Genomic DNA, 25,958 nt, shown 5'->3' with positions numbered 1-25,958 from the left:
CAACACCATCTGTGTTGCCCTGCGCATCCTGGAGGAAGGGTGGACTTAAAATGCAGTGTATAGACAAATGAATGACCCTGAGATCTCAACTCACCACTGAGCTGTTTGCATCTGGCAAGAACTGCCCAAATTCTGAAAGTAGGTCCTCCTGGTTCTTGAACAGGCGGGCCACTTGGGCGTACACCTCCTGCTCTGTCAAAGCTGGTGTGTAGTTCCCTCCCGCTTCCTTGGCATTCCGCTGCTCTTTCTGCCGCAAGATGGGAAGAAAAAAACGTAAATCAAAGCTCTTAGGTTTCCTTGGTTTTCCTTGCTCTTTCAAGAAAAGCCACAGCAAGTACTCAGGGGGACAAGCATCAAAGGACAAGATATAAATACACGAGAGAAGTTCTGTTCCTGCCTCCTGAAGGATTCCCCTTAAAGGACCAAACACTTGGAGAGGGACACTGTGATGGATGTCTCTCATTTTCACACATCTGTTGTAAATACTTCTCAAAAAGTAGACTGAAGCAAGACTTAGCTCATAAGAACTAGCCGGTAGTTTACTACCTACTGTTTCCATCCCTCTTACCTTCATAGTCAGACCAGACTCCAATGGAACACAAAAGAGGGGCTAAATGTTTTTAAGAACTGGGCAGCTGTTACCTACTAACCTGGTAAGTATGGAGAATCTCCAAGAAAGCCTTGTAAATGTCTGGCTGTCCTTGGAACCGATTCTTGATCTTGTTGACATAGTTGATGGCATGATTAAACTCAACAGGCTGGTTATTCTGGAGGGACGGCGTGGTTCCAATGGAGATGGTCACAGGCGTGTGGGGCTGCACCGGTGGGGAGCGAGGCGAGGCATATGGAAGTGGGGGAGTCTGCTGACTGGTTGGCGTATGTGTTTGCAACTGGGATGGCTGAGAAAGAGGAAGGAGGACACTGGGTGACACGGCCAAGCCGCAAGAAAGATCTACCCTGAATCCGGAGGGCAGGATAATATGAAAGATCACACCACATGTTGCCTTGTATCCAACAGCCCATTAATAGAAAGTGCACAGATTTTTTTTCTCCTGCATTCCTCTGCCCCTTATTGCTGTCCCCTATCAACCCCTGGAAAGATTTTCCAAGGGGTCACAGGACTCACGGAGATGAAAAGCTACACAGATGGGTGGACTGCAACGAGAAGGGAATTAACTGAACCGTTTCCTCTTCCACCTGTGACTGTTTTGTTCTAGGCACATTTCTTGAGGGCTTGCTGGGAGGCAACAGAATGTGGGCCTAGTTTCTTCAACTAGGTATTTTTTACAACATGATCCTGAGCGTGTTTCTTCCAAAGCAAGTTCCACTCAGTTCAACACGAGTTATTTCCTAGTAAGTAGGTTTAAGGGGTGGGGAATCACACACAGAATACAGGAAAAGACCACGCACTGGATGCAGCTCTAGAGGCATGCCCGCACGGGGAGGTTTCTTGGAAAGCAGCATTCCAAGACAGTTGGAAGTCTCCAAGGGATCTTGGTTGGTCATTTTTTTTCTTTCAAAAGTATCATATACTGCTGTTTTTCCTATGGAATGGGATTTCCATCCCAGAAAGAGTTGCCAGTCCTGTTCAGTGGGGACCCAAAGCAGCCTACGTTGCTCTCCTCTATTTCAAGTGGCAAGTGAACAGCAGGGGATGAAACAAAATAATTATTACTTCTGTCACCTTTGGATGGCTCAGACTCCCAATAGTTCAGTTCAAAACCCGTGGGATAGTAAGTAGAAGAGAGGAACCAAAAGTTTGACCAGTCCAGATCTTCCCTCCAAAGTCGGTGACAGTTACTTACAAACCACCGCCCCATACACACATGCGCTACTCCTGCACCATCTATTTCAATACACCAAAAATCAAGGAGAAGATGCTTTAGTACAAAAGGGCAGCAGAAGCAGCCATTCCTGACAGGTGAGGAGAAAAGCCCAGATGGATGTCCCGCTAACTACACGACTCTGTTCCAGGACTTGCACCGGAGAACTTGCTGCCGGATTATATTCTGTGCATGAGATCGGCACCTGTCTACTTTAAGAGCACCCAGATTCTACCTCCCAGAAGGGCCTTCTCCACCTCAAAACAGTTTCCTTCTCCACCCGAAAAAATCTCTTACCCAAAGGACCCATCCGCTTCACTGACCTTACTGATCTTGGCAGGGGGTGGCTGTGGGGCTGGCTGAGCTGGAGTAGGGGCTGACTGTGCTGAGGGTTGAGACGGATGCTGCGGCTGAGGTGGCGGCTGGGGCTGCAGGCCGTGGGTGGGGATCTGGTGGACCTGGCCCGGTGTCGTTACATTCACCATGTCGTTGGTCTGCACTTCGATTTTGTAGCCAGGGGGCAAGAAGGTGTTGAAGCCCATGATCAAGTCCGGGTGGCCCTTGAACAGCTGAGACACGCGGCTGATCACGCCTGGAGTGTCAATGCTGTACAAGGGAAAACAGGAAGGAGGAAAGATCAGGTCCCCTCCACATGCTTGTTGTTGTCATTCCAGACACGTATCGTGGAAAATATCACAGTGCTCCTCTTGAAGAGTATCATAAACACATATCACCTAGATCTGAGTGGTGAAAACTGATCAAGGTTTGAGAAAAGGTGAATTCAGGAATGAGGTTCAGAAAGCAAAGCAAGACAGCAAGGAACAGGCAGAATTTAGGGTAAAAAGAGGTTTCCAAAAGAAGCAAACAAAACAAAACCCGAGTGGGTTTCAGGGCAGAGAATACAAGAGGGCACAGTCAAGAAGCCCTTCCAAACACCAACGCCCATAATAGCTACAAGCAGTCAAATTTGTCCTGGGTTGGGCTTGGTTGAAAGATGACAAGAAAGATGTCAGGAGCTGTTCCAGACCATGTGGGATGCCAACAGAAACCTTGAGGACATGACTAACAGAGCCCAGACACAGCCCAAGGAACCACGTATTGAAAACAAAGCAAACAGCAGGTGATTACCTTTGAGATTTGAACTCCTTCATTATATCCAAGAAGTCGTTGTAGACTTGAGGCTGGCTACCAAACTGCAGCTTCACCTGGTCAAGATAGGAGAGGGCATCCTCCACCTAGAGCCAAAAAAAGTGAGTTAAGGTACACCTCTCTTTCCTGGCATGTCTTAGGCCCGTTCTTGTGCTTGAGCACAGGTTCGGGAATAAGGTGGGCACCCTGAATGAGCAAGCAAGTCGTACCAGTTTTTAAAAATGACCAGACTGTTACCTCCAAATGGCAACCTTACAGCATATATACAGATCCTCTTACACAGAAGCGCAGTTAGGCAAGACAACAGCTCACAGATTACTGGAGCAGCTGCACAGAAATATGGAAGGGCAGTGTGAGAACTTTATTTTCTATCTTTAACTAGACTGGTGTTTCTTGTGCATCGTGCCTGGATCCTTTCTGAGGGGACCCCTCTCACTCCCCGTAGTGACCAACAGTGGAGCTATCAGAGGAAGGGCAGGAAGAAGCACCCAGGCAGCTTGAAACTTGCTCGGCTGAGAATCACCTCCCTGGAGGGACATTTTCTGTTGAAGTTTTATTGGCATTCATATTACAATCTGAGAGAGCCTTCTGGGGGGCCAATTGTTGAATGAAAAGGAGAAAAATGCAGTAAGTTAATTTTTTTTTAGAAAAATGACACGTGTTTTGCCTGAGCAAAATCCTCCCATACCGGAGCCGCTCTCTCCAACAAGCCTGAATAGCCACAAATGGATGAGGGGTGCCGGTCTCCACGTCACAGAAATAGCAGTGGACGAAGAGAGCGCAAGCAGACACTTCAAACGACTGGCAGCCCAAAGCCACAAATGCAAACCTTCGACAAGCAAGTTGCTGTGGGCAGGGGCAGTGTATTGGATCCCGTCCTTTGCCATCAAGACAGGTAATTTATGGTCTGTTTCAGCAGAGCTGAAATATGGCTTTTGAGTTTCCATTTCAGCCACAGCTGGAGACGTTGCTGCCTTTGCTTTGCAGTCAGATCTGCAGCATTTTTTTCCGTGTTCATGGATGGAAACTTTTGTTCATCTCTAAGGCTGAAGGGGGAAACATTCCACGGAGGAACCTGTGCCAAAAGGCTGCTCGCTGAGAAAAGTCGCTTCCAAACAGCCATTTCGGTTTGTAGCTGGAATAAGCAACTGCAATGACATCACTGCATCTCAAAATAGAAAAAAAAGGGCATTCGCTAGAACACCTCCCAGTTCCTGAAGAACCAATCCTGCACATCGCTGAAATCATTATTCAAGTCCCTAGATGCTCAGGCACCGGGGATGCCTGCGATTTAGCCTGCTGTAGAAATGACGGCTGTGGCATCCGTATCCATGGAGACTTTACAACTCTGCTTTTAAAATGTTAAAATGTTGCTACTGTAGATGCTGTGCTGTTGCCAGGATTTTTAAGTTGCTTTCGGGGCACCTTGGTGTCGAAAAGCAGCACATACACATTTAAATAAATGTTACCTTTCAGACGACCTTGTTTGTGTAACTCCCCATTTCACACCATTAAAGCAAAACCGATTCTCTGGAGAGCATAAAATATGCCCACATCAGCCCACATACGCTTCCTACGGCGGATCTCAATTCAGCTACTTCAGTGCTTGGGAAGCATCTAATGTTTTTACTGGTAGGTATTATTACAAAGTATTCTACAGAGGACAGAGCAGTCCTCACTTACGAGAGGATCTCAAGAGCTTCTCTGGATTGACATGCACTCAACGCAGAACATTTCCCCCTCCCTAAGCGATTACATGTCCAGGCGTTGTAAATATAGTTATGCCTAAGTGATGCGCTGCTTTCTAAAGCTGTTAATGGAAATACAAGGAGCAATTTGGCTTTTGCTCCGCTGTGGAGAAAAGGTTAACCGGGGAAAACATTCCCCTCGTTATCTTTACATTCAAGAGCTAGGAAAAGATTTCATAGGACACTGGGCGGCAAGTTGCCCGGAGCTGATACTTGTTCCCTACCTCCACCCTGCTATTTTTCAAGGTAATGTCCCATTCCAAGAGCAATAGCTATGGTACTTTGACTAAGTAGAAACGAACAGGCCCTGTAGCAGAAAGGGGCTGTTGGTCAAAGACAACAAGCCTAAGGATAAAAATGTGCGGGTGACATAAATCAGAAGCAATAATAGACAGGACGTACAGAAAAGGAGATCACAGGCTCATAGAAATTAAACTACGTGACAGCGTTAGATAGGGTCTGGTCTTGCAACAGATGAACGCACTTCACAACATTGCCCTGGGACGGCCATCGAGGGCTGTGAAGAGAAATTCTCTTCATTCCTCTTCATCCCGCTTCTCCCAGAAATTCGGCAATGCTTTTGTTTCCCTCTTCTTAGCAATTGGTTGTCAGTTTGAAGAGAGGAGGGGCAAGAAAGGAGGTTCTGCAAAATGGCAGAATTTCACTCGGTAGATACTCAAGGGCAGGTAATGTCTGCCCAAATCCTCCTTTCTTCCTGCTAGAGCACCACTCTGTGATGTGTAATGGAAAACAAATGCAAGGGTTGAAGATACAAAAGCGTGCATTGATTTCTCTTTCAAAAGAAATGAAAGCAAAATCCCTCTTCTAAAAAAGAGCGTAAGAGGAATAAATGGCTGTATCTAAAAAAGTGAATTTTGGAACAAGAAATTCCACTCCCCATAATGACTCTGCTGTCATAGCTGCTGTGGCTGATGGGAGGGAAGGAGCTTAGCTTTCAACAGTGCACGTTCTGAGTTCTGCTAAGATTCATGTGTTCCAAAAGTCATCGCTGAGCTAGATTACTCTAAAGGTTTTGACACAGGCAGCATCCCAAGAACAAAATGGAGAAAAAGAGTGACAGAACCAACACTGAGGTCACAGGAGTTTTACCAAAGCTATCAATCCAACAGGGTTTGTACTTTATTTCTTCCGCTTCCTCACCTTCACAGCTTGTCTATCTGCGTGAGGACAGCTCCAAAACTGGACACAAAAACAGTTCTTGGGAATCTATTTCAAAGCTTGTGAAGAGTGAAACAGCCACACCACACCGCACCCTAGCTAGGACTAGAAGACTCCTGCTTTCAGTCCCAGAAATAAGAGAAATTGTAGACCAACAGAACTCTCCCCCCGTACTTCATATTCATATAACGTACCAAAAGGGAAGGGAGGGGGCTGTACTGAGACAAAGGGATTCAAGGCTATCCTGGAAAAGCGTTCAAGAAAGCAAAACGAAGAATGGTGTTGGAAGAGACTGCTTTATGGATTTACCTTGAGCCTCTGGAACTGCTGCTGCCCCTGCACGGGTGCTGCTGGGGGGGTTGGATGAGCATGTCCTTGCACCACCTGGCTTCCATGCGGCTGGACTGGGGTGGTGTGATGATGCCCGCTGTGGACAGTGGCAAGTGCGGGCCCATGACTGCTAGAGCTCTGTGGCACTGTTGACACCTGGAAAAGAGAGTAACGATCACCACAGGTCTCTCTTCTACAACCAACAAGTAGCTTCTAGGAGGAAGTTAGCTGTATCAACTGTGGTGACTTTGGAATCAAGTAGCTTGCGCTGGAATACTTCTAACAAAATAGACATCTCCGAGTTACACAATCTGTGACACTTGGTAGTCTCCACACTTGTACGAAGCAGCGCGGCTCAGAAAGCAGTATCGTTAAAACTGGTAAACATGGCCTCAGTATCTACATTGCTCAGTGAAAACAAGTTAAGCACGAGAGCAGAGATTGCCTAATACAGGTCATGTATTTATTATTTTATTATTTATTTGTTGGATGCAAAACACTTTTTGCTATTATAAAATGATTAAGACCATTTTTAGCTTTCCATCACACCTTCCGGCCCATTTGGGTCCTCTTTTGTGTTCCGAATGAAAGCGCAAAGCAGTATTTTAACATTCCAGAATAATACCAAAGTCATTATCTAAGAACGAATTGACCAGAAAACAGCAGAAAAAATATAATAATATAGAAAACAAAACCAGTACATAAAAACTGTGGACAGCTTTTTTTGCGTATTATTGAAACAAGAGAAGGGGTGAGGGGTTGTTTTTACAATGAAAAATCTTATTTAGATAGGGAAACATATTAAATGGTGAAATTTACAGTACTGTATTTTTATGGTGACCTCTTTATTGCAGGAAGGATTAAAACGTTTGATTGTAACCCTGTGTAATGCAAACAAAGCCTAATCAGGTCTGTTGGGTGTGGAAAACGTTTCATATTTTGAAACACTGGTCGGGTGCTTGTAACTGACCAGCGTTTCAAAATATGAAACATTTCCCACAATTTCACACATTCAGAAACGTCTGGATTTCCTATTTACTGTACATTCCATTAGGTGCTGTAACCACTTAGGTGCTTTTCTGAACACAGCTGTTGCATATGTCCCACTTTATTTACAACTTGCAAAGTTTCTGTGGTACTGGCTACAGCAAAAGGGAATGTTGTGCACCCTAGTTGTAATCAAGCTTGAAATACTACAAATAAAAACGATTTGCTAATTGACATTATGCTTTTTAATGAGCAAGCAGGTCAGGGCACAAAGCAAGGGAAGGCTAAATGAAACACCTCTATTCCTTTGTGCGGTGATGAGGCTAAATCCTGCAGCGAAAGAGTTCGGCAAGGTGGACGCAGCTCAAAGAAACTCTCGAACACACCATGCCCCAACAGAATAAAGCTAATCCAGTGGCTGGCCAAATGACTTGTAGAAGGCAAACACAACACATTCAGTTGAGAATCCAGTTGGGTGACAAGGTATTTAACTTCAGGCATGCTCCTTGCTACTTTTTTCAAGCAAACACTGATTTTATACATGCTTTGTCAAGACAGTATCTACATCCAAGTGTAGCAGGCGTGATAAAAGGAAGCATATTCTCATGGGGGGAAAAACAAAACACGTTGTGTTTCATTTTTTCCATCAAAATTGAGTAAATTATACCTCTTGAAGAACATATTAATAGTAAGAGATAAGAATACCTGGTAGCTGGGAGTTACGGAGTACTGGATTCCAGTAGCAGATTGCATGTTCTCTGAAACAGACTCATATACAGGGGGGGCTGGAGCAAGCACACGATGCTGGTGCTGGAAGGGCTCTGTGTTGCTGGCAATACGTCTCTGCTGCGACGCATATACCGGTGACTCCTGTTCATCCAATCGCCGCTTCATTCTGAACTCATGCTCAGGAAAGCGCTACAAAACCTGCCAGGAAGAGCAATGGACAGACACGGGCAATTAATCACTACCCTCCTCTTATCTCAGCAGTCAAAGTGTTGGGCAACAGGAAGGCAGCCGATGCAAATCAAGACTTGAGTTATCCATTTGAACTCCGGAGGAAGCAGGTTAAAGGGGGCTAAAATTAAGATTTATAGGTACACCAACCCACTGTGTTTTAGCTTTAGTGTAAAATTCATCATGATTGCCTGTTCCTGTAAAGTTTCTCTCATTGGCAAAGCGATACCAAAGAACAACTATTGTAAAACACATTCAAGGTAACAATTTCTGCACCTACAGCTGTTTCACAGATACAGGAGTCTGTGAAAGGCATTCCAGCATTGAACTGTTGAGTGTATACTGTATTGAAGTATTTAATGTCAACTATCACCTCTCTCATGACCCTGCTGAAGACAGAGCACACTTCTTTGGTTTGAAGACATTAACCTCCATGACTCTGGATTCTGTCCTTGCCATAGAGGCAAATGTCACTGGTGGACCTCTTAAGCTGTTTAAGGCAGAGCTGTAAATATACTTCAGGCTTTGTTTGTTTTGTGGTGTGTATGTGTAAGGTGCCATCAAGTCTCAGCTGATTTATGGTGACCCCATTGGGTTTCCAAGGCATGAGACATACAGAAGTGGTTTGCAATTGCCTGCCTTTGCATAACAACTTGGACTTATAATAATAACAGAATAATAGTAACAGCAGTGTTTATATACCATCCTTAGTGCCACTCTCAGAGCAGTGAAGAAAGTCAGTGTTATTATTATCCCCACAATACAGCTGGGCGGATGGGGCTGAGAGGAGGGGCTGGCCCAAGGCCACCTGCAGTTAATGGCAGTAGTGGAAGTCGAACTAGCAGAGTGCTCACTCGCAACCCAGCCACTTAACCGCTATGCTACAGGATTTCCTTGGCAGTCTCCTATCCAAATACTAACCAGGGTTAACCCTCCTTAGCTTCTGATGTATTTAAGACAGCCTTGTAAATACACTTTCAGTTACACTGACAGGTCATCACAAATAGCATGTTACAAATACAAATAAACCTTATGATAGTAACGCAGAGTCAGCTGGACATTTTAAAAAATCAGATAAAACAAAACAATATCCAACACAACTGTTAGATGAGAAGATCACCAGTTTAAGAGACAGCAATATAAGCTGCAAGGGATTGAGTCACAAGCTTCAACTCCTAGCTGACTGCCAGAACAATTCCTAACCAAAGTTACACACTTCAAAGTTCACTGACTTTAACAGACAGGTGTAACTCAGCTTAGAGATGCACTGCGCAAAGTCCAGATATATCCCAAATATCCAACAGTGTTGGCTCCAGGATTTTGCCCACCCCCAAAACAGGTATCCTCGGGGCTTGTGTAATACCGCCAATTCTGATTTTTCATTGGACGTCCCATAGAAAATGTGAATGGTAACACCATCAAGCCAGTGCACCCCCTTGCCATCCACAAGGTTTAGAGCTGGCCTGGGAATGAAGAGTATCTGAACAGCCTCGCTCGTTCACTGGCCACACAGAGACCCATCCATCTTTTGCCTCTCTCTGCCACTTGGCTCTTAAGAGTGCCTGGCTATAAGTCAACCTAGAATATTAAAAAGGAGATTTCTGTGTCTTTTGGGAATGCCACATAGCAATGCACACAACACATCTACTGTTTGCCAGCTAAAAAAGTTTCAAGTGTGTTTTTATGGCTCTATATAAACAGCCACTGTCATGTAACCAGACCACAACGATGACCTGACTTTCTATTCTAAACTCACGTCTAGCCTTCTCAGCACAATGGAATACCGAGACGGATTTTGCCCTATTTAAATATAATCTCTGCACACCAAGTACTGGTAAAACAAACACTGCAACCAAAATAACAATCCCAGAGCAGTTTACAGTTAGCCTACTTTAAGACCCCAAGTTTTGGACCAAATAACGTTAGGGTCTTCTATAAAGTTTACTGCCATCATTAGCTATTTTTCATGCTATCTGGACATATAAAAATGCATGCTTGTAACACACAAAATAAAAATTAAATTTTAAAAAGTGATCCTAACTTTGGTCAAAGCCTGACTCATATGTAACCAACATCCAGTCTGGTGTAGTGGTTAAGAGCGGCAGGACTCTAATATGGAGAACCAGGTTTGAATCCTCCCTTTGAAGCCAGCTGGGTGACCTTGGGGCAGTCACTGCTCTCTAAGAGCTCTCTCAGCCCCACCCACCTCACCGGGTGATTGTCATGAGGATAGTAACAACACAATTTGGAAACCGCTCTGGGTGGGTGTTAAGTTGTCCTGAAGGGGGGGCATATAAATCGAATGTTATTATTATTAATGTTATTAGAAACCCAGAGAATGCTTTATTTATTTTTATTTATTTATTAGGCTTCTAGCCCGCCCTCTCTGCAAGCAGGCTCAGAGCAGGTTACAGCAATTATAAATACATTTTAAAATCACATTAAAAACATCATGATTATCACAAAACGCACTTCCCAAGATAGCGACTAGTACAGCCCATCCCTGCAACCGTGCACAGGGGCGGGGGAGACAGTCATTACTGTTCCCACTACAACTCGTGTGGGGGACCAAGATGAGTATACAGCCCCCCTGACAAGACACCGGTAGGGAGGCTCACTAAGATGCATACAAGACCGGCCTCAACTATATGCCTGGCAGAACATCTCAGTCTTATAGGCCCCCCAAAAGGATAGAAGATCTTGGTGATTCCGAGTATCTACAGATAAGAGAGTTCCACGAGACTGGAGCCAGGACTGAAAAGGTCAAGGCCAGGCTAGCCTCCCTGGGGCCAGGGACCACCAGCAGGTGTTTATCAGCTGATCTAAGCACTCTCCGGGGTACGTACGGAGAGTTCCATGCTATGGAAGTCATGCCTCTGGTTTCAATACAAAAAGCCCCATGCAAGTTAGCCACGGTGCGCGAAGACACCACTTCATGGGTCAGTAAGAAGAGAATCTTGCACAGATTCACACGCAGGTAATAAAAGGACAGACAGGAAATGTTCTTGTAAATGTTTTTTTGGTGAGAGAAGACCACTATGTTAATCAGGGGTTCCTTGAAAATATGCACCTTTGGCTTATGCAGAGCTCTGAGATGAAGGACAACTATTTTGAGTCAATACAAACATTTTATGTTCTTCTAGAATTTGCCACACAAATGGGCAGCGACCAAGCAGAAGTGGCACCTGACTCTGGCTTGGTATCATGAGGCTAACAAGTGCTTGCACGCAAATATTCTCACATGTTTCAGAACACTTTCTTCTTGAATAATAAAACATGTTTGCTAAATATTAGGCACTGTGACAGGGAATACATGCCTGTACACTACAAAGACCCCTGAGAATAAAAGTGCTTTTGTACCCCATTGCAAAATCAATGTCAGAATTGGACTGTTTGATCCAAAGAGCACAGAGCATGGTTTCCCTCATTACAGGGGCTTCTTATACACCTCTCCATTACAAATTTATGCAAGCACAAAGTTACAACCTGTTAACCTTTATTCGTAGAATAGAGAAGATACTTCAGTTCAGTTTGAGTACGCTAAATGTTTCCCTTCCCCTATGCTGGTTCTCACACTTAAACCTACAGTAATTGAAAGATAAAACCAGTTTGACACAGCAAGTTCCCGTGTTCTGGCATAAACAAGAAGCACAAGGAAAATAGAAAATGAAAGTACAATCCAGCAGGGAGCATCCTTCCCCCTCAGTACGGGATGGGCCGCTAGACCGATGGAGAAGCAAGTGAGTCTGGCATGACTGAGCGTGCTAAATGATCAATTTTTTGAGTTTTCATCCACAGTGATTTTGCAGTGCTTTCAGTATATTTGACAGACGTGCAAAGTAGGCCAATACCCTTATCTTTATGCTGTAAATTATACAAAGGTGTGTTGAGGGGGGGGGGGGGGGGCTTTCCAAAGCCTCCTAATAAAGTCTATGGCTGAGATGAGATTTTAACTGGTAACTGGGCCACAGCTCATTTTTTTAGCCATTATCTTACACCAGAAGACGTTCCAAGAGGGCAAAGAGAGATTCAACATATAGGATAAGCAAAGATATCTTGAGCACAAAATGTAAAGACTGGTGACAAAGCACAAAGTTACAAAATAAGAGTGTGCAGTCAATGCCATTGTGAACACAAGATATCACATCACAACACTGTCAGTCGTAGGAGACAAAAAAGAAAAATCTAGGGTATTTAATAGGAAGCAACACAAATCAAACATCGTATTATCCAAAAGCAGATTTGTTCCATTTCTGATGGTATCGAAGTCCCCAGGGAACATGTGTGTGTGTTTGTTTTAAGAATAACTGCACAGGAATTGGAAAGAAGTTGGGGGGAAATATAGCCTAAGAACACACCCCAGTTTGACCAAGAAAAGTAACACACATTCCAGAGCCGTGTATTTTCTATTCTGGCTTTTAAGATTCACAAATGCTTTCGAAACACTGGATCGAATCACAACAGCAATCAAGACAGAAAACTATTCATAAATCCTGGAAGCCAGGCTACTTCATGTGCCAATTTCAACATGAGGCTCTTCATTCCAAAACTTAATATATTCTGTGAGGCCCATAAGGAACGCTTCCGGATCCAAACTTTTTTTAAAGTAACAGGAAGCAGAAGTTAAACGTCCATATTTAGACAAACCCAGAAATAAGCCATTATGACAGTAAAGGTTTAAGAGACGAATCAAAAGCATTCAAGATATTTACTAAGAGATACCACTGGAGGCTCAGGTTGCTCCATGGCCTTTGATCAATTTTGACTGATCTGCTTGCTAGTCATGGCTCAAAACTCGTAACTCAGCCATGTGTTCTGATCACACCCAGGCTATTATACAAGCGTACTGCGCTCTCTGTACTGCTACAGACAGCCAGTGCGTTGTATGGGCAAGGATCACAGAAGAGTGAGACCAGGGTATGGGAGATTCCAGGTTCTAATCCCTACTCTGCCACGGAAGCTCTCTGGGCGACCTTGGGCCAATTGCACACACTCAGCCAACCTACAACTCACAGGCATGCTGTGAGGATGAAACGGAGAAGAGAATGATGTATGCCACTTTGGGTAGGCCGAGGAGGCAATCATGCACACGCTTACTTGGGAGTGAGCCCCACGGAACTCGGTGCAGCTTACTTCTGAGCAAACACGCAAGAATCCAAATCTTCTAGAAGCACAAATGCTCCCCTTTGGAGCAATGGACAGCAGGGGAAAGGTCTTGCTTGTACAGTGCTTCAGCCAGTGAGTGCCCCTAACCAGCTGCAGACAAAGACGCAGAGGTTTACCTCACAATTTATTTCACAGGGCCCCAGTCTGCTCACAATGATCATAGCCCTTCTCCTGCTGCAAGAACAGTAGCTTGTTTTCCCCCTGCCTGTGTGCCACCTAGCAGAGGATCGTTTTAAAACTAAGATCAGAATTGCTGCTGATTGTCTCTCTAAACCCTGAGGCCAGGAAGTTTCAGTGACTTCCCCCCCCCTTTCAAACGACCCCTCTCTTGTTTTTATGCAAACCTCTCGGAGGGAAATGAATACTGATAATTTGAAATGCTGTGATTTTTTTCTCCTTTAAGAGATGTTTCTGATTTTCTTATCCTTATCCTTTCAATGTGTTATCTTGCCTTTCTTTCTGGGAGTTCATGATGCTGTACATCACCCTCCCTGCCTCTATTTTATTCTCACAACAACCCTGTAAAGTAGGTTAGGCAGAGGGGAATACTTCTAATAGTGTCTAGCAAAGAACCCAAACTCCTGTTGTATGCAACAAAAGGTAACAGAAACTGTGTGTACAAAATGGGTTTCCTTTATTAAGAAATCGTATAAGGTTTGATTAGTTTTTAGGAATCATTATTACAGGGGATATTGTGGCGGAGTTGGCTTTACAGCTGGTTAGTAGAAAATAATAGTTGGCTAGCAAGCCCAACCACAGTGTATGAACCACTAGAAAGATGTGTATATCTCTTACTTCAGGTCAAGTGGGAAGGATAATTCCTGTTCCTCAAGCCCTGAGGCATGCTCAGAGGATTTAATAGAAGAGTCAGTCCCCTATTATATACTAGGGGGAAAGCTGCAACAAGAATCTCTCTTCACTTCCAACTACCCGGGGAGATCCTTGGAATCAGGTGGTGGGGTGAGAAACAGTAGAAAAATTCTGACTGCTTTTGCATGACTCCCAGGCTATTGTGAATGGAGAGACTAACTTTTTCAGAAGAACATGCCATAGATGAAGGCATATATTCTTGCATGCTACGCTGATGTTTTATGAAGTAACGTTTCATCTCTTCATAATTATGGAACCTAGTGCTAGTAGAACCAAACACATCCCTTTAAATATTTAATTGCCCAAGCAAAACTGACATATTAACAATAAAAGATTATTATTAGAGATGAGCACTCCTCCAGCCCTCAGCAAGCTTCACTGCTGAGCACTTGAAAAAGCTTGAAGTGTTACATGAACACTCAGAAGGGATACACAGACAACACACAAGCACCTGTACCCTCCGTCTTCGAAGCAACAAACCTGACCTTTATGAAAAGTAAAAAATGGCGATGGTGTATCTGTGGGGGGGGGGGGGGCTTGATGGGAAGTCAGATTTTATGTCTTCCAAACACAACAAGGAAATGGAGATAACTAAGATTCCCACCAATCTTGACAGGAAGAGATGACAAGGAAAGATGAAAATTGGAACTGCACAAATTATGAAGCCTATGTGTTCCACTGTGTTCCATGGGTCTCTTCCACTGTTAGTAGAAAAGAGCAAGAGTCCAGTAGCACGTATAAGACTAACAAAACTTGTGGTAGGGTACGAGCTTTCACGAGTCACAGCTCACTTCCTCAAACCTGAATATTATGTGCCACGGTGAGAGTGAGGCTTTTTGTCTTTCTAACACAGCAATGTTAAGTTTAGAACTGAAGAAGTGACCTGTGACTCAAGAAAGCTTGTACCTTACCACAAACTTTGTTAGTCTTATAGGTGCCGTTGGACGTTCTTTTCTACTGCTACAGCCAGACGAACACGGCTACCCATCTTGATCTATCTCCCACTGCTATCTCCCACTCCAACTCCCCTGCAAACTTAAGTTTCCGTTGTTTTGGAAGGGGGGAGAGATGATCAGCAGAGAGAGCAATGGGGAGAGGATGCAAGCCCCATTTTAAATCAGGCCCAGATGCAAAGATATCTGAAACCAGACTTGAACACAAGATAAAAGCTCTTTGAGGGGGCGAGATTTGCTTTTTGAGCCCTTCCTGACCCATATAGCATCAAAACCACTACTCACCACAGACCATAAGCTTTCTACAAGATGAAGAATTACAAACTCCATTGGCAACTGTATGGTTGTTGGTTCAGAGGACTAAGAAAAATATAAAAGCCTAGAGGAGAAAACAATGGAAAAAACTGGTACATCTCCTCCCCCAGGATCCCCCTCCCAAATTTTCCTACAGAAAAACTGGAAATGTTGAGAAACATTATACAGGGCCCTCTTTGTTTATGGAATGGTGCTTGCCTTCCTCTGGTGACTTTTATCTAGTTTGCTGGAAGTACTAGAAGTCAACACGCTGGGATCTACAGTCCTCTTAATTGGCCCCCTATGGTTAATCTTTTCACCTCTCCCCTCTCTGACCCAGACATCCAGCAGCAGTGTTCTGCCTCGCAGGAGGATAACCACATCAGAAGAGAGAGGTCAGAAACTGCAAGAGACATGTTGCTGTGGATAGCAAAGTCTCAAATGGCAAAACTAAGATATATGTGCTTAGGCAGCACTGAGAACAGCAATTTTCATCTCCCTCCCTAGTGCTGGGGATATCTGCAGTTTTGTTTGAACTAAACTATGACATTCTGTATTTTTAAAATTGTATGGATTCCCCAAAGAGCACAATTTTATGTGCCATGGAGAGAGCGAGGCTTTTTGTGTTCCTAACACAGCTAAGTTAAGTATAGGTTTAATAAGAAAGGAAATGTTAAAATATCTGCATTCCCCCCCAAGATTTCCAGTATTTACGAGGCAGGGCAGGAAAAAAGATACCGTTTGGTTTCCCCGCGGCTTCAAAATTTCTGGAAAACTGACTTATCTAAGGGACTGACAATGAAGTAATCATGAAGCAAATAGCACTTCATATTGATGCACTGTGTTAAAACACACATACACAAAACATACTTTTAAAATACAGCTCAAAGCCACAAACCATTCTTTCATTTGCCTACTTTTGAAAAGCATGGGATTGACAGCTCAGGAAAAGGGATATATTGCTGTCAGAATTTCATCCCCTGTTTCCTATGACACCATAAAGCTGTTTTTCTATCAACAGAAAGATAACATGATGTAGCAACTGATGCCACACAGGCCAGTGGCTGCTCCTTACAAAATATTACCTGTGACATTTTACAAATCGTAAAAGTGGATTTTATTGCTACTGTAGTTCATTGATTTTGTACAAATCCCCTCAAAGTACAGAAAGGGAGGAAAAGATATCGTAAAAAAGTATTACAAATGTGGAAATCAGTTGTATGGCGCACAATTTTTCTTTGCAGTAAGTTGGTATGCAGAATTTCTCTTATGATCAGGACTTTTTTTTCTGGGAAAAGAGGTGGTGGAACTCAGAGGTGGAACTCAAGACCACACAAGGACGTCACTTTGGGTCAGCTGGAACAAGGGGGGAGTTTTTTAAAGTTTAAATTGCCCTCAGCGAAAATAATCACATGGCCGGTGGCCCCGCCCCCTGATCTCCAGACAGAGGGGAGTTTAGATCGCCCTCCGCAACACTGAGCAGCACAGAGGGCAATCTAAACTCCCCTCTGTCTGGAGATCAGGGGGCGGGGCCACCGGCCATGTGACCATTTTTAAGAGGTGCCAGAACTCCATTCCACCGCTTTCCCGCTGAAAAAAAACCTGCTTATGATACAATTTTGCCCAGCATCTCAAAGCTTGCAATCCTAATGATGCTTGCAGAGGACCAAGTCACACTGACTTCAAGCGGGTGGATTTTATATAAGCAGCATGAACGATGCTAAGATGGAACCTTGAAGGGTCTTCGACAATCTCTAGAATGTACTCTTTGCTTTGCAGATTGTGAAATTCGTTTTTATTCATGACAGTGAACAACTCAACACCTAAATAAAATTAAAAAACAATGCTGCACAAACCATTTAAAAATATCCAAAGCCTTACCAGCAATGGAGAGAGGGAGCGGGAGGAATCTGAAAACTATATGTGGCTTATTTATTCAGAAAAAATAGTCTGGCCAGTAACCTAAAAATGCTCACTCAAACTAAATGCAGTTGTCTGTTTCTGCCTATGGGATAAATTAGACTTTACACTGCTAAGAAAACCAGGGAATATATCTGCCAGCTTTCCAAACTTCATAATTATATTTAACAGCCAATATGAAAACTGTTGCATCCAATTGCGGAAGAGTGTCAAGTGATGAGGAGGGGTGGGGATTTAGTAGCGGTGTGGTAAAACTCGTTTCAGAACAGCATGGTTTTCTGGCTGACTCTCTCCCCTTTTTTCTTTGCACCTCTTCACTCACACACAGGCCGAGCATCTGAGGACAGAAAGCACCAGCACGAGAGGGGGAGGGGGGCGTGATTAAGGGAGGGGGCGAAATAATTGGCTGAAGTGCAAGCAGCAATCCTGCAAGGAGCCACCAAGGTCTCTCTACTGATAATTGACCAAATTCATCCCCATGCCCTCAGATGACCTCTCCAAGGGTTTTTGTTTTTTTTAAACTGTCGCCAGGCATGGTGCCGGCTTCCCCAGATGCATCTCAACTCAGGCACGTGGCAAGGAAGAACCAGCTGTTCCTGGGCTTGTCTGCTGCTGCTAGTAAAGCTTTCCAACCAACCAGGCACTCTATGCCCATACTGGCAAAAAGCCTAGCCACCCTCCTGCAGCCACTCCAGCTTTTGCCTCCTTCCAACCTTGGGGGGGCGTGTGAAATGAAAGAGACGCAGGTGTGCAAACGCTGGAGGAAAACAGGAGGCTGAAAGGCGAGGATACAGCTAAAAGGGATCACAGTAAGGGATAAAGAGAGGGAGAATTAAGCACCCTGGGGGAGAAATGAAAACTCCTCTTAGAATATGACTACAGAAACAGCAGTCCAGATAAGAGAGGAGTAAGAGAGCCAGTGACAAGAAGCTGATGCCCACCACAGGCACGGATGGTACGGATTCTCTCTTCTGTACACATTGCAATGGTGTCTGTGGTCAAGACTGCACCCCTGACAAGCACATCCAACACTTGCTCCCTTGCAACCTCTACTGAAACCTGAATGGAGTGGGGACAGCTCAGCTTGGCATCTGAAACACCGAAGCTAACCCCTCTGCATGCTTCCTCGGAAGGTCAAAGCCTCACCGCCCCCCTCCCCCCGCAGTTCAACAGGAACTTGCAGGCCCACTTTGAAAGAGCAAGATCAACTGAAAGCAGCAGAGAGGAGAGGAGTCCAACCTCCAGGTGGTGACTGCAGATCTCCTGGAATTACCACTGACCTCCAAACAACAGAGATCAGTTTCCCTGGAGAAAATGGCTACTTTGGAGGGTAGACTCAATGACATTATGCCTTGCTGAATTCCCTCCCTCCCTCAAACCCTCCCCCCCAATTTCCCAATGCAGAAGTAACAACCCTAGAAAATGGGGAGACCCCCCCTTTCCTGTGTAAACCACGTGCACAGGATCAGGGCTGCAAGCACGCACTAAAGACTGCAGCTTGCAAAGGGGTTGGGGATCGGCTTTGAAATGAAATACATGGTGGGGCTGTGGGAGAGAAACGGAGGTGCCTGAACATGAAAAGCAATCTGAAAATAAGGGGGGGATTTAAAAAGTGTGGAATTAGGAGAGGGAGATAATAAAAAGAATAGGTAGGGGGGAAATAAAAAAGGCACGAAACTGGGAGACAGAGATGATTATGAAATGCCTAGTTGGAGGATACATAAAAGGCATAGAGCTGGGAGGGAAGAGGATCAACAGCTTGACTATATAGCAAAATGCACGAGGGGGAAAAGAGAGGAGGGAACAGAATCCCCCCCCCAACCATCCTTTCTCCTCCCCAAAGTGGGAGGAGCCTCCCCTTCACGCCAAGCAAAGCGGAGACGGGAAAAAGCGAGGGCGGGGAGGCGGGGTCAAATCACGCCCCGCCCACCGAGCGAGGGTTCCACTCGCCCCGCCCCTTCTCCTCCTCTCCCTCCGCCGCCGAAGGAAGAAAAAGGGGGCGGGGTCAGAACGCGCCGCGAAGCAAGATGAGGAGGGGGGGGGGCGAGCGCTGAGGAGAGCCGGCGGGAAGGGGGCGGGGCCTGGCGCGCGAGCGGCCGCGATTGGCAGCGCGGGAAGCGGGCCGCCTTCTTTCTCTCCCTCGGAGGCGCCCGAGCGGGACCGACCGGAGCCCTTCACGCGGAGGCAGGGGAGGGTGGAGGGGGAAGAGAGGCGGAGGGGAGACCCCGCCCCCTCCCCCTTTATGCGCGCGCGCCCCCGCCTCCGCTCTGTCAACGCGCGCGCGCTCTCTCTCGCCCCCCACCCCCTCCTCACGGTCTCCTCACCTCAGATGCCGCCTCAGTGGGAACACGGTGCGGTCCCGTCGCCGCCGCCGCTTTCTTCTTCCCCCGCTCCGAGGCGCCTCTGGGCAGCTGAGGGGGAGCGAGGAAGGGCTTGGGCCTCCCCTCAGCCGCCGCCCTTCGCCCCTCAGCCGGCCTGTCGTCGCGTGAGGCGGGAGCTCGCGTCCCCGTAATGGAAGGCGGGCTGAGGGACCGGGGGGAGGGGGGAAAGACCACAGACTGAAACCGCCTCAGGACGGCCGCCGCCGAGTGCTGGCCCGCTTCTCTGTTCCCGGGGAAATCCCGCCCCCCTAGCCTGCCCCGCGTTCCCATTGGACGCCTCTCGCGCTTCTCACCCCAACGGCCAATCGTGAGGCAGCGCTTGCCCCTCCCAGCGCCCTGATTGGCCCGCGGCTGCCAGGAAGGAGATGCGAAGGAGGGTAAGGTGGGAGGGGACAAGAAACCTCAAGGTAAAAAAAAAAGAAAAAGGGCTATAAGGCTCCGCCCTCACTCTTCATTCATTGGCTAGGCGGCAGCAGGAACCAGCCAGCCTTTGGAAGGGGAGCGCTGCCGCTCAAGGATGAGGCCACGCCCATCACGGCGGCTGCACAGGAGGCCCCGCCCCCTCTCCAGGGAGCCCTTTTGTGCAATGTTTACATCGACGCTCCGGTAGTGCAAAAAATACAATAATTAAGAAGGCGTTCTGTTGCTCCCGTGCAGGAAAGACGGCGAGCCCCGAGCCCTGCGCCCTTGGGCGACGCACGCATGCAACGTGCAAATGCACCACCCAAGGAACATGGGGCTGGGGGCTATTCCGCCTCCTATAGTTTAACGTTGCAATTGCAGATGGCACTGACTCCCCCCGCCGCCCAGTTCCTCTCTCCCGGAAGTTCAGTGTAAAGTGAACCAGACGCGCCAACGTCGTTATACAAAATAATAATTGGGGGGAGAACAGGTTTCAAAAGCACAAGACGACGCAAAGGTCTTCGGCAGAGAGCATTCGCCTTTCTCGCATGCAAGCCTAAGTAGGTCTACTCAAAAGTAAACCCCATGTCATTTAATGGGGCTTAGTCTCAGGAGAGCGTCCTTAGAGCTGCAGCCTTAGAAACCGGACGGGTTGAGGGACAGGCGGACCGCAAGTTTTCCAACTGCCGTCGCTTCCTCTCGTCCACCCTACATACACATCTCCGAGGTCTACGTCAAAGTGCGGTTGCCGCTCACGATGACAAAGAAGAAACGTGGCTACACGCCTTAGATTATGGTCCTCGATTTCCCTGCTTCGTAATATCCGTCCCCGCAAGTAAATGGTTTTATTATGGGCACCAACCTCTGTTGCATGAAATAATGAAATCTTAAATTTCATGTATTCAAGTTATTGTTCCAGCAAGAGTAGAATGCCAACCAAACTGGTGCACTTTGCCCTGTTAAACTTCACCATTGACAGCGAACACAGTATGTCCTAGAAAACACACGTTTTATTAAAAAGTTCTCTGTTTATTTAAAAGCTTAGGCAGATAAACCAACAGTGCGATCCTTAGCAGAGTTCCTCCAGTCTAAGCCCACTGATTTCAATGGGCTTAGCATGGAGGAACTCTGTTTAGGAGTTCACTGCAAATCACGGAATCGCTTTTTTTAAGTAAGATGTGAATAGAAGCTTAAATGCAATTTAAGAGACAAGCAGCATTCTGTTTGCAACTACTGAATTTTGGTAGGCGGGTGGGTCTTTTCATATATTTACATAATTGCACTTTCTGTAGGTAATCTTCTCATCTAGACAAACTAGGGAATTTCCACTCTAAAAAGCAACAAAGTTCTTAAAACAATTTTGCCTTTTAATCAGTCAGACTGTGATCCTCAATTCACTTACATTCCTGTGCGCGAATTTCATATTAGCACTCTTAGTACTGAAGCCAGTTTTATATATTTACCCTGAGGACAACTTGACCTTCCATCCTGGTTAAGCTCACAATACAGTATGTAGAAGGCCCATTTGAAAGCTATATTCCAGCATGACTCTAAACAGCTTCCTTGATAGCAAAGAACTTAATATTACAGATCTGGAAAATAGGCATAATATACTTCAGGTACAGCAGCTGGGACTGAAAGCCACAGGAGACGGGCAAATTAATAAGCATGTGGTTTTAAAATCAGAGAGAAGACTGGAATACCTGCAACTTTTTACAAACTACTGAGATTATTCCTGCGACGCTACACAAAACGTCTCGTGCACAGTTGTTTTGCACTTTTGAATGCTCCAGCTTTTCTGTAACAATAATAATAACGGTGCTTATATATCACTCTTCTAGACAGATTAGTGCCCCACCCAAAGCGGTGAACAAGTTAGTGTTATTTATTATCCTCACAATACAGCTGGGGAGCTGGGGCTGAGAGGAGTGGCTGATCCAAGGCCACCTACTGAACTCCTGGCAGTGGTGGGATCCGAACAAGTAGAGTGCTGATTCGCAGCCAAACCACTTAACCACTGTGCTACAGCTAGCCTTCTCGGTGTCAGGAAATTTCACCTTGCGCACACTCTTCTTTTCTGTCCACTCACACACATTGGGAGAGGGGTGTTGTGGTTGCCATTTTCTCACAAAAATTAAGGAAACTCACGTTAAAGAAACCGTACCAATCAACAGAGATTCAAAATCAAAAGACAGGTTATTTTTCAATAGACGCAGAAAAAGGAAAGTGATCGGCAAGCCAGTGGGCTTTGATCAATGGGAAGCCAATTCCACAGTACGGGATGAAGCGGTGCCTACAACCCCACCTTAGGGTTCCTAGAAGAAAGGAAACGGGTACACAAAGAAACTTTGCCACCTAACCTCCTGCAAAGCTAAAAATGCATAGGCCCACACAAGAGCTACAAATGTAACACCTACATTTTGATACAGTCTAATGCCTGGGTTGGGATCTTGGATGCTGCCAGTTCAAATCTCCTCTCTGCCACAAGCTCAGTAGATCCTCCCCACAATATGGGAATCATCATACTGGCATACCTTACAAGGCTGTTTCAGGAACTGCCGCGATAAAAAAAACATACAAAGATGATACATTTTGAGATTATGTATACAAAAACGTTCTGAACACGAAGTACTATAGAAATGTTAAGTAAAGTAAGAATTACTACTTCATTTAGGAGAGATGAGATCTAAGGGGAGGACATGGCCCTGTCCAACTCATTTGCTTAAGAAAGGGGACTCCTTGGCAGATACAGAAATGGTTCCCTGGGGGTAGGAATTCTGAAAATCACTGCCTTGAATCAATGATTTCCCAACCAGAAACTTTATAGATGGGAGTATCAGATTTGTGGGGTTGCGAGTGGCAGAAAATGTAGTGTGAGAGACAGAGAAAGAGAGAGAGAGAGAGACTCACAGATCAGAACGTGGAACCAGTACCTGTCACTCTGCTAAACAGCTCCCCAGTATATTTTTACCCATGAAAGCCCCTCTTAATTTGGGGTCAGGTACCAAATGAAAACCCTATGTGGTTGCCACAAGTTGGCTCTAAATTGACAGCAAAAAACAAACAAAAACTGGACCACCCAGATTTGTGTTCAACACACCTTTCCAAAACTGCCTAGCTCAAGCTGGCTGGAAGGGGTGTATATAGGCAACATGGGGGGAGGGGAATGCCCCCAACTTTTATTTTTCAATAGACACCGGATGTTGTACTTTCAGGGGCAAGTGCCATTTCTCTATGCTTGGGAAGTTTGCACCCCACATAAAGACAGAAGCTTACAGAGAGAAACTATTTTATGGTGATTCCACTCTGCACCCTTCGCTATCAAACTAGTTGTATATTATACCAGTAGTTCTTAAAACCCACTTTCCAACTAACTGGACTTTTAGGGGGTCCACTTGCAAAGTAATTGCATGCAACTCCCCTTGCCCCATATAAAATGCAGGAGTTTCATATTAGTTAAAAGTGAACACATTTGCAATCTATTTTTCACATTTAGCATTTGTAAAATATACAGCATTACCAAGCAACAGACTGTTTTCATTATTATTTTGTACACCATGTGCACAGGTGAACCTAAATTTCTCTTCAAGCTTCCTGGAAGAATCCTTCTGAGAGAGTCCTCCTGACCCGCTTTTGGGTTCTGACCTACAGTTGTAAGTGCTACTGTATTAAACAGCACCTCCCAAAATCATATCCTGGCTGGCTCACAAGGAAGGCGGCACAGCCTCCACTTAAGATGCAAGCTAATTACAGCACAGGAGAGAGGGCAGGATGCAGCCGCAGCTCTGGCTGCTGCTAGCCGCGTTCTGATTCATATCTGGGCACCGGATACCATCATTCCACCGGGACACGCAAGCCAAGCAGCACGTCGCCCGACACGTTCCAAAATGCTCCACTGGCTGGCATCCTCACACATGTTCCAATCATGTCGGCATTTCCACCCGGCCCAACGCAACTCTCGAATGGCAATTAAATGGCTTCCACCACCAGGCCGGCCGGCCCCCAACTCACAGCCGCTCCCAAGCAGACAGGAAAGTTGGCCTGAATCCTCACAAAAGAGCGGCTGGCATGACTGAGCTTGAATTAACAGATACTTTCGGGAACAGGACTACACACTCGGAGTAGGAGACCAATATTCAAGTAGCTAGAGATCTTCAAGATAATTGGGAGGGGGATCGAGGTCCAAATTGTTGAAACTCCACTGGCTGACCTTGAGACAATCATGGTCTTTCAGCTTAACCTACCTCAGAGATGTTGAGAGAATAGAGGAGACTGCAGAGTGCTCTGTGTCTCCTCTTGACGGGAAAGCAGGGTATGACTATCTAAATTGAAAAATTTGTCCCAAGACATTCAATCGACAGCCAGGCTAGCTGAATGGAACTGCTCATAATTCAAGGCAGTATATCTAAACGCAGGCAGAAAGTATCTGCAGGGAACAAGAATACTGGATTAAATGGGCTCTTTGTTGGGAGGGCAGACAGATTTTAGATTGAGATTTTAGTTCAAGTCATGACGTTCGTAAAGCCAGTGCACATTGGCCTACTTGCTATCTGTCAGCCTAGCTTACCTGGCAGGGTGGTTGTGAAGATAAAACTGGCAAAGAATTTGAGCTAGTGAGTGGGACAAGAATGAAACATTGTTGTAACCATTACTACCTAAAACATGCATTGAAAATGAGGGTTGAGAGAAGTGCAGGGCAATAGGTTCAATATTTGAACTCGAGTATCTAGCTCTCTCCCAGCTTCACTCCCTCTGAATTTTCCCTATAGTTGAAAATAAGATCCTTCTACTGTGTAAGCAAACCACTTCTTACCTTGGGCTGCCAAGCAAGTTTGCTTTGGAGTGTGAAGATTTTTTTAAACACTTCTCAGAGAAACAAGCAAAAGTACAAGCAGCCGTTTCCTCTGGAGATCAATGACCAAACCTCAACCGGATTTTATGGAATTGGATTGCACCCAACATGAAATCTTCCCCCAGCTTTGATTGTATGGATTGAATGCAAGAGTAAAACACCTGGCTTTTGCGGCATGCCTCTTAAAAGCTCCGAACTCTCGCCCCTGAGAACTAGAAAGGCTTTATTGCTTTGTTTTTAAAACTGCACTGTATGGGAATAAGTGTGTTAACGGTGGCAGCATTCTAGCAAGGAAAGAAGGGGGGAGGAATCAACATACAGGATTTTAGACAGACCGTGCATCAGCTGAGCTTCCAAGGTGCTTTTCTGTCAATACACTATACTTGCCAAAGCAAAAAGTCTGGCCTATATAACTGAAGAGGTGCATGAGGCAGGCACTAAAAGACAGCATGGTATAGTGGTTAGAGTACCAGACTAGGCTTTGGGAGATCCAGGATGGAATCCCCACTCTCGCTGGGGGACGTTGGGCCAGATACACACTCTCAGCCTTAACCTACTTCACAGGGTTGTTGTGAACATAAAAATGGAGAATGATGTATGCCGCTTTGGGGAGAAAGGCAGCGAATAAATGAAGTAAATAACTATATTTCACTAAAAACTTATATATTTGAGAGAGGAAATACGGGGGTTCAAGTGTGGTTTGGTGTAGTGGTTAAGAGTGGCAGGCCTCTAATCTGGAGAGCCAGGTTTGATTCCCCACTCCTCTGCTCCTCTGCTGTGACCGCCCCAAGGGTGACCTTGGGGCAGTCACAGCTCTCTCAGAACTCTCTCAGCCCCACTCACCTCACAGGGTGATTGTTGTTGTGGGGATAATAATGACAAACTTTGTAAACCACTCTGAGTGAGTGTTAAAGATGTCCTGAAGGGCGGTATATAAATCGAATGTT

At 45.6% G+C, this 25,958-nt stretch overlaps 1 protein-coding gene across 3 annotated transcripts in view; it reads right to left on the bottom strand.

The window, feature by feature from the left end:
• Positions 1-25,958, bottom strand: part of SIN3A (SIN3 transcription regulator family member A) — a 51,721-nt gene that overhangs the window by 22,744 nt on the left and 3,019 nt on the right. For 2 of the 3 annotated variants that reach the window (XM_055002518.1, XM_055002520.1), the window contains exons 1-7: positions 19,701-19,969; positions 7,922-8,143; positions 6,209-6,385; positions 2,952-3,058; positions 2,147-2,429; positions 651-899; positions 95-247 (exon numbers count right to left, since the gene is read on the bottom strand). In XM_055002518.1, the coding sequence (XP_054858493.1) occupies positions 95-247; positions 651-899; positions 2,147-2,429; positions 2,952-3,058; positions 6,209-6,385; positions 7,922-8,110 (1,158 nt within the window). In that variant the 5' untranslated portion in view covers positions 8,111-8,143; positions 19,701-19,969. Of the gene's footprint in view, positions 1-94; positions 248-650; positions 900-2,146; positions 2,430-2,951; positions 3,059-6,208; positions 6,386-7,921; positions 8,144-19,700; positions 19,970-25,958 lie in introns of those variants that run through there. The other variant, XM_055002519.1, reaches the window with a different exon arrangement.

The sequence above is a fragment of the Eublepharis macularius genome, chromosome 18, assembly GCF_028583425.1.
Source record: "Eublepharis macularius isolate TG4126 chromosome 18, MPM_Emac_v1.0, whole genome shotgun sequence".
Lineage (NCBI taxonomy): Eukaryota > Metazoa > Chordata > Lepidosauria > Squamata > Eublepharidae > Eublepharis > Eublepharis macularius.
The sequence above is the reverse complement of the archived record's forward strand: the minus strand, read 5'-3'. Positions and strand labels throughout refer to the sequence as shown.